The 11266-nt window shown below is 37.9% G+C and overlaps 2 protein-coding genes across 2 annotated transcripts; one reads left to right on the forward strand and one right to left on the reverse strand.

Annotated features, from left to right (window-relative positions):
* Positions 1-1345: 1345 nt before the first annotated feature.
* Positions 1346-7833, forward strand: LOC133709274 (phosphoglucomutase, cytoplasmic). Its single transcript, XM_062134952.1, has 19 exons — positions 1346-1550; positions 1635-1714; positions 2585-2666; positions 3104-3159; positions 3500-3613; positions 3751-3813; positions 4106-4222; positions 4338-4438; positions 4548-4607; positions 4712-4811; positions 4914-5068; positions 5145-5240; positions 5651-5714; positions 5840-5921; positions 6041-6216; positions 6295-6371; positions 6765-6897; positions 7332-7448; positions 7537-7833. Exons 2-19 carry the CDS (start codon positions 1643-1645, stop codon positions 7606-7608), a joined length of 1737 nt encoding a protein of 578 aa, XP_061990936.1. The 5' UTR covers positions 1346-1550; positions 1635-1642; the 3' UTR covers positions 7609-7833.
* An 888-nt stretch (positions 7834-8721) lies between these two features.
* LOC133712065 (pectinesterase) lies at positions 8722-11266 on the reverse strand. The gene is made up of 2 exons (XM_062138143.1): positions 10130-11266; positions 8722-9712 (listed from the first exon to the last, which is right to left on the reverse strand). Exons 1-2 carry the CDS (start codon positions 11232-11234, stop codon positions 9021-9023), a joined length of 1797 nt encoding a protein of 598 aa, XP_061994127.1. The 5' UTR covers positions 11235-11266; the 3' UTR covers positions 8722-9020.

Here is an 11266-nt window from a genome sequence, read left to right on the forward strand (position 1 = left end):
AGCCAGATTATTGATAATTCTACAAGAAAATACGACTAAGACCCCGCACAATTCTCATAAATTTGTTTAATTTTATTTTAATATAAGATCGGTTAATTTTAAAACTTTGGTTACTACTAACAAAATATAAGATGAGCTTATAAGTGACAATTTTAGAAAGAAGTCCATTTCAAAAAAGAGAAATTTTATTAACACATCCCCAACTTCTTAATACACACCTCTCAAAAATTTTTGGCCAACTTTTCCCTAATTTTCCTCTTTTACCCTCCCTCTCTTTTCTCCTCTTTCTTTTCTCTACAGTCTCTAACCCGACCATTTGTTTTCTCTCCACCATTCTCTATTTCGTACCACACCCAGCACCAACTAAATCACTCACTCATATATTGATTAGTAAATCTAATCAATAGATATAGTCATCAGTGACTCATCACAAATTCACAATTGAAGACAAAAAATGGGTAGTGTTTCAAATTGTGCAGAACGGTTTTTTATTTTTTCTTTTCTGCTCTGATGTGCATAATTGTTATGGATGATATATATATGAGGCAAAATTGCTAAGTTGTGATGTATTTGGATTGGTTTGAGAGATACATAAGCAAATCCTGAAGAAAGAAATACTTTGAATAGTTTTGTCATCTTTAAGCATCTTGCCGTCGAACAGTGAAGATTCTTTTTTTTCCTTGGTTAAGTTGGGAAAAAGGGCTTTAAAGGAATTTGAAAATTTACAAAAATTTGGGATGTGTATTAAATAGTTTGAGATGTGCAGATAAAATTACTCTTCAAAAAAAAAAAAAAAAAAGAAGAAGAAGAAGTCTCCTTTATAACCAATCCGATCATACTGAACAAGGAAATTATGTTTAACTGCCATTGAATTGGTATCTACCTGTGACAATAACTAAATTCAATGTTATTTAGTTTCCATCTTTAAATTCATATTTAATAGTAGTTGAATATAGTTTTCTTAATCAAGTACTGACCAAAACTGAGCTGCCTAGTTTGTGGACAGCAGGTTTGAGGGGCTTTTGGGTTCGTGCGCCTGTGGCGAGAGAGTAGTTTGACTTTGTTGGGATACTCTCATGCACCTCGGTCCAAATACTGACTGGGTGGGTATATTACTAACTCGCTAACGTAACCGAGGTGATTTGCTACCACACTCCCGATAAAAAAAATTAAAAAAAAACTGACCAAAACTGATAATTTTTGAAGATTCTACTCAACTTTCCGAAAATTTCATCCAATAGAGGCCCGACGTGATGGAATGTTCACCGGAGGGCAGGGGCAGTGAGGCGAATCCATACAACCGTGCGAATCGCTCTCTCTCTTTTCGGATCTCGGCCAAGATAGCACCTCACTACGTGCCTACCCGCCACGTGGGGAATATTATACAGCATATTTTGGCACAAACGTCACCCGATCCCAAACTCACTCCAATTTCCCTCTGAAGTCTGAACAAAACAAAATAAATCCTAGCGTAAATCCTACACACTTGGCCACCTTTCATTCCGTTCTCGTTCGCTACAACCACCTTTCGTTATAAATCATCTCTCTCAGTGAGCCTCTCTATCTCTTTCTCTCGGTCACTGTGGACTAGTTCATTTCTGTGTGCTCCGATTTGAATCGTGCTTTGTTCTCAGGGACGGAAATGTCGATTAAGCGCGTCCAGACGACGCCGTTCGACGGCCAGAAGCCTGGAACCTCCGGTCTCCGCAAGAAGGTTCGTCTCTCACCTCTTTCAAATTTCTAATCAAATGTTTTCGAAGCTCGATCTATCTCGTTCGTTTACTCTGTTCGTAATCCTTCGATTCGGTGAATTCTCGCACTAGATCGTCAGATTAGTTCCTGTGATTGAAATCTGTTTCAGTTTGATCTCTATTAGATCAAACGATTATCGCTTGATGCCTGTGTATAGTTGTAGATCCTTTGTGGTTTTGTAATTGAATTAGATCATAGTTGTAGCACAGAATGAGAATTGGTGAAGTTTAGTTTTGTTCTGGTTTGGATGGATGAATGTGATGATCACTCTATTGAGTCCTTGAGTTGATGAGAATATCTGTTCCAGGCTTACTATTTCGCCAGAGATAATGCTTTAAACAAAAGAAAAAAAGATGCATGTGGAGTAAAATTATTGTCTGGTGAATGTACTGACTATCTTGCACTTGAGATCATTGTCATCTGAGTACTGATCCTTATAATGTCAATGTTTTGTGGTTGATCTTGAGAAAATATGGAGTCGACTGTGTTCAATCTGTACTAGATTCCACGTAGATCTTGTGTTCTGTGTTTCTTAAAAATGAACATGCAATGTTAATGGCCATGAAGAAATGAAACATAAGGAGTAGTCGATCACATTTCTGTAATGTTTCAGTTATCGTTGTAAGTGGCTTTTGTTTTCATGGTTTTGTATAGGATTGCCTGTTAGAGAACTTTTCAAATTTTTGAGTTTTGATTCAATTTGTAAAAACTAGAAAGGGCAATATAATGATAATAGAGATCGAGTGTTAGAAGATGCATACCTTTTTTAAGCTAAGCACAACACTGAGGTGTACTGATTTGTTTTAGTACTGTGGTGTGTGGTACTTTTCAGGTGAAAGTTTTCATACAACCCAATTACCTGCAAAATTTTGTTCAGTCAACATTTAATGCCCTCCCAGCAGATCAAGTTAAAGGTATACAATGTTTTCTTTGTTTCTATTTATACTTTCAGAAAATAAGGCTTAATATATATATATGGAATTGCAAAATTTAATCTGAATTTACAAGTCAATTTTTGCTAATAAGGCACGAAAACTGGTGTACGCACAATTCTGTTTGATCTGACAGAGTTATACTTTTATCATCTATTGGTAAAGGAGATCTAGTCACATCCTTTTGTTCTGTGCTAGGAAGTAAAGTTATGTTTGTCCAAAATAGATAGTTTTGGCATTTAGGTTAGACTAATTGTGCCCTATGTTAAAGGTGAAATGGTGGCAAGTTTGCAAAGTCTGTTGCAACTGTTGTAAGTATAGGGAAAAAGCATGGGGAGCTTAATATTGAACTAATTCTCTACTTTTTTTTTTTTTTTCAATCTTAAAATATTAACTTTTCATTTTTCTCAATAATGCAGGTGCTAGACTTGTTGTATCTGGCGATGGTCGCTATTTTTCAAAGGAAGCAATTCAGGTCATTTTGCGTTTCATGTTCTTTCAAAATGCAGATTGTTGTTGCTCTCTCTCTCTCACACACACACGCGCGCACACACACACACACACAAAGAGAGCCTGATAGAGCTACACATGTTTTATCGGTATTTATGATACATATGGACTTTATGTGTTTTCCATGCCATAATGTATGCCCAGTCTCTAGTAACTAAACTGTTGTTGGTTATCCAATCTCCCACTTTCCTTTTTGGGTGGGGGAGTTGACAGTTTATTTCTTCTTCTGATAAGACTTGTAGTGAAAACTATAATGTCCTATATATTCTGATATTTTTTGTTTTTATTTTATTTTTTATTGACAGATCATAATTAAGATGGCAGCAGGAAATGGAGTAAAAAGTGTTTGGGTTGGTCAAAATGGATTGCTTTCGACTCCTGCTGTATCAGCCGTTGTACGTGAAAGAGTTGGGGCAGATGTAAGTCATATTTTTTTTAAGATATAGACCTCTGTATTCATTATTGTTACTTTCAATATTATTATTAATCTCTTATCCTTCTTCTTGGATAAAGTTTGGTATTGGAACTGGTTCATATGTTTGTACTTTGAATCTAGGGATCCAAAGCATCAGGTGCATTTATTCTCACAGCCAGTCACAATCCAGGCGGTCCTAATGAGGTAGGTGATATTACTTATATTGAGATAAGAATTCCCATTTCCCAATAATTGTTGATGACTCTGTAGCTCAGCTGGTATTAGTTAGGTACTAGATGATGCTTAGTTTCAAGAGATGGATAGTAGCATATTTCTTGTAATGGGTGATTTGGAACTAGGAAAAAGTAACAATATAAACAATGGAAATCACCAAGATTTGTTTTACAGGTTACTGATTGGAAACTACCCCCTTTTCTTATATGTTTAGTCCTATTTAAACAATATGATATGCTCTGTTCTTTGTTTCTGATTGCAGGATTTTGGCATTAAATACAACATGGGAAATGGTGGACCTGCTCCAGAGTCGATTACAGACAAGATATACGAGAACACAACACAAATAAAGGAGTACTTAACTGTGGATCTACCTGAGGTACTCTTAATCTGAGCTTGAGTCTATTATATTACTGTACAGTTTCCTTTTTAACTATTCAGTTTTGTATTTTCTATGTACGGTAATGACAGAGCTCCCAATGTGTGTGACACAGGTAGATATCACTAAACCAGGTCTAACCAGCTTTGAGGTTGAAGGGGGAACTTTTACTGTTGATGTTTTTGACTCCGCAAGTGATTATGTGAAATTGATGAAGTAAGCTTTTTTATGTAGAAATCCTCTGCCTCTTTAGATTGATCACACCACTGTTGATACCATAACATCTGGACATTGTTTCTATCACTTATCACGTGTCATTTCACAGGTCAATTTTTGATTTTGATTCTATCCGAAAGCTGTTATCGTCGCCAAAGTTCACATTCTGGTACGTAGATGGATTCTACTTTTCATTATTTTGTTGGATGAGTTTGTGGGATATACTTATGGCCATGAGTGGCTCTGTGACTTATCTCCATTGTCTTGTTAAAGTTTTGATGCACTACATGGAGTTGGTGGTGCTTATGCAAAACGTATTTTTGTGGAAGAGCTTGGTGCAAAAGAAAGCTCATTACTGAACTGCGTACCCAAGGTTTTTCTATGTTCAGGACAACTTTGATTTACTATTTAGTCTAATCTCATTCTGTTCGTATGCGTAACCCTGTTTTGCTTGTGATTCACCACATGAAAACAGGAAGACTTTGGAGGAGGGCATCCAGACCCTAATCTGACCTATGCAAAGGAGTTGGTTGCTCGTATGGGTTTGGGTAAATCAGATACTCAAGATCCCCCAGAATTTGGTGCTGCTGCTGATGGTGATGCAGATCGTAACATGATCCTCGGGAAAAGGTAGTGTCAGCCTTGTTAGTATAACTGTAATCTTGTCTTTAACTTGCATTGATTTCAACTTCGCTTGTTCTTTTAGGTTTTTTGTTACCCCATCGGATTCTGTAGCCATCATTGCTGCAAATGCAGTTGAAGCCATACCTTACTTCAAATCTGGTCTGAAAGGAGTTGCCAGGTACTTGAATAGACTGCTTAGCTTCTTTTGTTTCTCTGCAAACACACTGTTATCTTGAAACCGTGGTATAGCGTTTGTCAATTACATCAACAAGTCAGCAGTGTCCTGATCCCCACCCCAGTGTGTGGGGAGGTGTCAATTGACCACGAGGCCATCGGCTTAACCTAGTGTTCCATTAATGTGGTATATTTATTGATTGCTGAAGGTTAAGAAAGGTTACCAACTAAGCATGGAATAAGAGTTTAGTTCAAAGTATCATGCAATAGTTGAACAGGCCAATGGCTTGCTAGTTTATCTAAATATCTGGCAAGTTTGAAAGTTTATGTTTTAAATGTATGTCTGTCTTTTGGATATATCCTAAAATTCTAGCTGTTATTGATTATGATCTCTTGAACTTTTCCCACTTGTAGGAGCATGCCCACCTCTGCTGCCCTAGATGTTGTAGCCAAACATTTGAATTTGAAATTCTTTGAGGTACTCTCACTCAAATGTCATGAACCCCTCTGATTATCACCGCTCCACCTAAACCCGAAACTCTGTATGTGAACCCTAAACTGCTGGGGAAAACATTTAACTTCTTTTTTCTTTTTGTATGCTAGGTACCCACTGGCTGGAAATTCTTTGGTAATCTAATGGATGCTGGTTTATGTTCAGTTTGTGGGGAAGAAAGTTTTGGAACAGGTCTGTTTTCACTTTTTCTTTTTTCTTTTCTTTTCTTCTAAAATTATTCAATCAACATTTGGAATTATTAGAAATTGATACGATCTTAATGTAATGTCATTTGTTGTGTCTTTGGACAGGGTCTGACCATATACGCGAGAAAGATGGTATCTGGGCAGTTTTAGCTTGGTTATCTATACTTGCTTATAAAAATAAGGATAACATTGGTGGGGACAAGCTTGTAACTGTTGAGGACATAGTTCGCAAGCATTGGTCTACCTATGGTCGCCATTATTATACTCGATATGACTACGAGGTATACTATTATTTTTTGGTGTTTTTTTAAATTATAGAATCTTGTAGTGTATTAATCATTTTACATTCTTTCTTGAAGAATGTGGATGCAGGGAAGGCAAAGGAACTGATGGCATCTTTGGTGAATTTGCAATCTTCCATTCCTGAAGTCAATAAGTATGTGTTTGTGACACTATATCAACAAAATTCCTTGGTCAGATGTGCAAATTCTGCTGTTCTATTTCTGTCATTTCTAAGACTATGCTTCAAACCCCTTTTATCTTCTGAATCAAATACTGTCTAGAAACTGGTGGTATGAAAATTGACAACCAGCGGCGTGCTTCTTGGAGGCACCATCAGAAAAACTGTTCATTAATGACCAAAAAAAAAAAAACTGTTCATTGATATATTTGTAACAATATCTTTGCCTCATCTCCCCCTTTTCATGGTTAATCATGGCGCTTACCATGAATGAGAAAATACATTTTTTAAGTTAAATATTTAGTGTTTGTTCTTTCTTTCCTTTTTTTTTTTTTTTTTTTAACATACTGGGGCTGTTTGTTTATACAGGATTGTGAAAGGCATACGCTCTGATGTCGCCAATGTTGCTGGGGGTGATGAATTTGAATATAAGGATTCTGTTGATGGTTCCATCTCTAAACACCAGGGTATTCGGTACTTGTTTGAGGATGGATCACGATTGGTAAGTTGACTTAACTTTTGTTAATGGTTTAGCCATTTAATCAAGATCTATATGTGACCCTGGCATAAGAAGATTATTCCTTACTAAGATGATGCTATTGCTGTAAAAGGTTTGTATTATCAATATTTGGTGTTCAAGACTGCTAGAATTTTATAAACACAGCTGGATTTACAAGAAGATATTCTTTTGTGGTTTGGTTTGAAGTCTGGAAAAAACTATTGGTAAATTGACATTTATACTAAAACTAAGATTCTGCTTCACCTGGGTTTTCTAATTTTGTCTATAAACACTTCATATAAAATTTTAAAAATTAAAAAGAAATCATAGATCAAGATTAATCAAGTAGGCCAAATTTCTTTGTATATTACTACAGAAGACTCTTTCCTGCTAACTTGATCTATTCATTCTTCCCTGCTGCCTGAACATGATTGCAGGTTTTCCGCCTCTCAGGCACTGGCTCAGAAGGCGCAACCATTCGTCTCTACATTGAACAGTATGAGAAAGATCCTTCAAAAATTAGCAGAGAATCTTCAGAAGCACTTGCTCCTCTTGTGAGTTAAATCTTCATCTTACTGGTCATTAGTGCTCTCCAGCCAAAATGTTGTTAGCTGACTCTGATTAATTGTAAATTGTATACAGGTTGAGGTTGCTCTTAAGCTTTCCAAGATGCAAGAATTCACTGGCCGATCTGCCCCAACTGTCATCACATAGATGGACAGTGCCACAATCACGGTAACACCGTGATTTATTTTGCACATCAAAAAGGACATAAGCTTGGTGTCTTTGAATTGTATTAATAATAAGACCCTTTAGTAATTTTGATGTTTTCAGCAGCCTTGCTACAGCAGGCAAATGAGAGTCTTGACGAGTACAAATACTTCTCGATATAATTTTGATTCTCAGAATAATGCGAATTAAAGGAATACTTTGCGATCATATCCAATTCTCGTGTTTGTTTACAAATTATAGTTTCGTTATCTGCAGCTTTTATAATTTTTTTCTTGCATTCTTCTAAGTTACAACAGCGTGGGGTGGAACGATTGGATCAGAAATGCCTGCTTTGCATAAAGAATCTGTTTTATGTCTGGTTTGTTGTGGATTGCATTATGTGGTACTGGGAAACTCCAGTACATATGGGAATTACAATTTATCTTCTGTTGAGTCATATTCGCGTGGAAGGTTCCTTTGTCTTGATTGCCCATAATACTATCAAGTTTCGTTTGGAAGAATTCCAATAATATGGGTGGTAGCCAGAGCGAGCAAATGAGGCCCTCAAATTTTCTGAACAGTCTTTTGTAGTTTCTAGTTGACGAGTGGTGAGTCTCACCTGTGGTCCCAATAGACTATATGATAAATGTTGAAATTAGTTAATTGAACATTTTGCTACTATATCTCATCATAAGGTATCAAAATATTTGCAAAACTCACTGTCTAGTTAGAGTGTAATGCTTTCGAAAATTGAGTCTGTTTGGAATTGCATTGCATGGTAACTTGGAATGTCGTCTACAACCAATTTAGATTTCGCTTTATATATATCGCATGTATGCTTAAATTTTTTCATAATGTGTGTGTTTCCAATTAGAACACGGTTCACGTTGCGAGATTGTTTCAGACTTTTAAACAAAGTGACAAGCGTTTACCTAACAATAATAGGGATATGAGTAGTTCATCTCCTCCAATTGGAGTGGTTGTGAACTTACATATCATTCTCATCTTTGGAATCCTATGGAGTATTGAATGAAAGTTTCTTTTCTTGAAAAAAAAAAAAACAAAAACAAAAAACAAAAACAGTTCTTATATATAAAAAAAAAATATATATATTCCTTGTAGTAAACCTTCTGTGAAGGATTAGTTATTTATTGTCTTTTCATCAAAATATTTATGAATTATATCTCATTTCAACCAAGTAACGCATGTTAATGCATTATCTTGGGCTTCAACAAATCTAATGCAGGCAAAAGCATCTGTAGAAGACTTTATGACAAGCTATATGATGACAACTTTACATGACTTTAGGTCACTATCCCAAGCCATGATCCACCCAAGTGGGCAAAACCCTACTAAGGAAAACAACTTTCTATCCACATGCATTCGTATCTATAGCAGTATAGCTAATGTCAACATCATAGACCAGCTTCAAACGGCACTCCAGTCCCCGGAATCCACACGTCTCCGGCCAAGAAATTCCCTACGGTGAACTTCCCCGCCTCCACCGCCCTCGTTATAACCCGAAAACCAGGCCACTTAACTCTCCCTCCAGTAGCAGCACCAGCCCCAGTGTTCATATACTCCCCATAATAAAGCGTATCCAACGCAAAACTTCCACTCCAAGGAAACCAACCTTGTGGCGCAATCAACCCATCTAGGTTACTCTTCATAATCACCGTCCTTGAATACATCTGCCACGGCCGACCCAAATAGGTCCTGAACGAGCCCTGCACGGCTCTCAGGTCCGGTGCCGCCGTTATGCGGCAGTTGTGGATAATAATGCCCGTGTTCTCATTAGGGTCTCTCCGGGATTGGGCCGTCACGGTGTTGATCTGGTTGCTCATGGGCTTTCTGACGTAGATGTTGCAGTTCTGGAGGATGGCGGCGGCGTCGCCGAAGATGAAGTCTACGGTGCCGTATATGTCGCAGTCACGGTAGAACTGGCGTTGGGAGTAGACGTATAAGGTGTCTTGGTAGCCTTTGAAGCTGCATCTGTAGAAGACAGAGTGGTCGGCGCCGGAGCGGAGTGCGACGGCTTGGTGTTTCTGTGGTCCGGCCGTGTTTTCGAATGTCATGTCTTGAGCTATGAAGCCATCGCCGGAAACACCTGTTGGATAAGATTATATGAGATAATAATGGTGATACAAGCATAAATGTGCACAGATGACTTCTATACCTACAAAAATTCATGGTGCAAATTTGCAGTACTTTCTCTTTTTTGAATCGAAATAGAGACAACAAAATTTACAGACTTGATTTAACACTGAAGAAAAATATTACTAGAGTTGCAATAATAAAAACACCGAATATCCGTAATAAGGTACATAGGATATCATTTGTTTTAGACGTGTTTATTTGTCCCGTCGAAAATTGTTATCAAATATTTGTGTTCATTTTCTCCACCAAAAACCTAGTCTTCAATCATATCAGTTCGGATGTCAAGATGGGATGTCACCCTAGTATGGATCTAAGGTTCAAAATTAATATCATCGGGTTTAATGTTAATTTGAAAGGAAATGCATACCGAAAGTGGCAGAGCGAAAAGTGGTAGAGCCATCTTGGGCATTTTTATTCCCGGTAACAATGGTTGCATCCATCCCATCTCCGACAAACATCAGCTTCTTCATTGTCTTCTTAACCTCAACATTCTCTTTGTAAACCCCTGCCTTCACGTATATGACGACCCTTCTGGTCCCACTACCACTACTTTCCTTGGCTGCAGCCACAGCTTCAGTTATAGACTTGTAATTTCCAGACCCATCTTGAGCTACTACTATATCAGCTGGCTTTGGTCCAACGCTCGACTGGAGAAGCTTTCGATCTGAAGCTGAAACCCATTCCGGGAACCCATCATCAGACTTGAGCAATAAGTGTCTGCCTCGTACCTGTTTGCTGAAATGCATAGCCGAGGAAGAAGAAGAAGTACCAGACGCCTTGTGTATCGCTAGCGAATTGCTAAGCAACATAGGCAAGTCTGTGCTTAGCTTGTAAAAGTTTGGGAACGAAGATTTTAAATGAGAATTAGGAATGTTTAGATCGCTAAAACCGTTTTGGCAAGTTTGTTGATTGGCAATGGATGCACTTAGCCATGTATTAGCGTCTAAAGCATTGTTGGCACTCATCGAACGATTGAGCTTGTCAATGGTATCCTCGTAGAGTTCCAAGCAATCATCCCACGCCAACTTGGCTCGCTCGTTGTACAATGAATTCGAGTGCACTGCTGATGAAACAAGTCGATGCGCTTCGATGGCTTGGTCCATGGTGACCTTGAGGGCTAGGCCACGAAATGCAAACCCTTGCTCGCGAACATCAAGAGTCGATAAGAGGTTGTTGGTAATGTAATGGTTGCAAACTTGAGGATATGGGGTTTGGCTGCATGATGCTGTTATGGAAACAATTTGTACTACAAGAAAATTTGAAGTGATCATCAAAATGGCTAAGATCACAAGGCTATCCATCGAGGACCTAGCAATAAGCTTAGAATGTTGTTGTATATAGAACTTGAAGAAGGCAATGAGGTTTATATAGGCCAGAGGAGTTGGGATTATTGGCTTTGGTGGGGTTACGTTGGTGGAGTTTTTTCTTTGGGAGGGGAAAAGGGGTTTATGGTTGTGTCCTTGAAAGGACATGAACTACTTGAAAAAAGGCTCGCTCACGCCAC

This window comes from Rosa rugosa, chromosome 5 (assembly GCF_958449725.1).
Source record: "Rosa rugosa chromosome 5, drRosRugo1.1, whole genome shotgun sequence".
Classification (NCBI taxonomy): domain Eukaryota; kingdom Viridiplantae; phylum Streptophyta; class Magnoliopsida; order Rosales; family Rosaceae; genus Rosa; species Rosa rugosa.

Excerpts from the sequence above, each read along its gene's own strand:
- LOC133712065 (XM_062138143.1), bottom strand. The coding sequence starts at position 11,234 with ATGTCCTTTCAAGGACACAACCATAAACCCCTTTTCCCCTCCCAAAGA. Across the intron at positions 9,713-10,129 it reads TTTTCGCTCTGCCACTTTCG|GTGTTTCCGGCGATGGCTTC; the intron begins GTATGCATTTCC and ends CTTATCCAACAG.
- LOC133709274 (XM_062134952.1), top strand. The coding sequence starts at position 1,643 with ATGTCGATTAAGCGCGTCCAGACGACGCCGTTCGACGGCCAGAAGCCT. Across the intron at positions 5,069-5,144 it reads AACATGATCCTCGGGAAAAG|GTTTTTTGTTACCCCATCGG; the intron begins GTAGTGTCAGCC and ends TTGTTCTTTTAG. Across the intron at positions 5,922-6,040 it reads GGAAGAAAGTTTTGGAACAG|GGTCTGACCATATACGCGAG; the intron begins GTCTGTTTTCAC and ends GTCTTTGGACAG.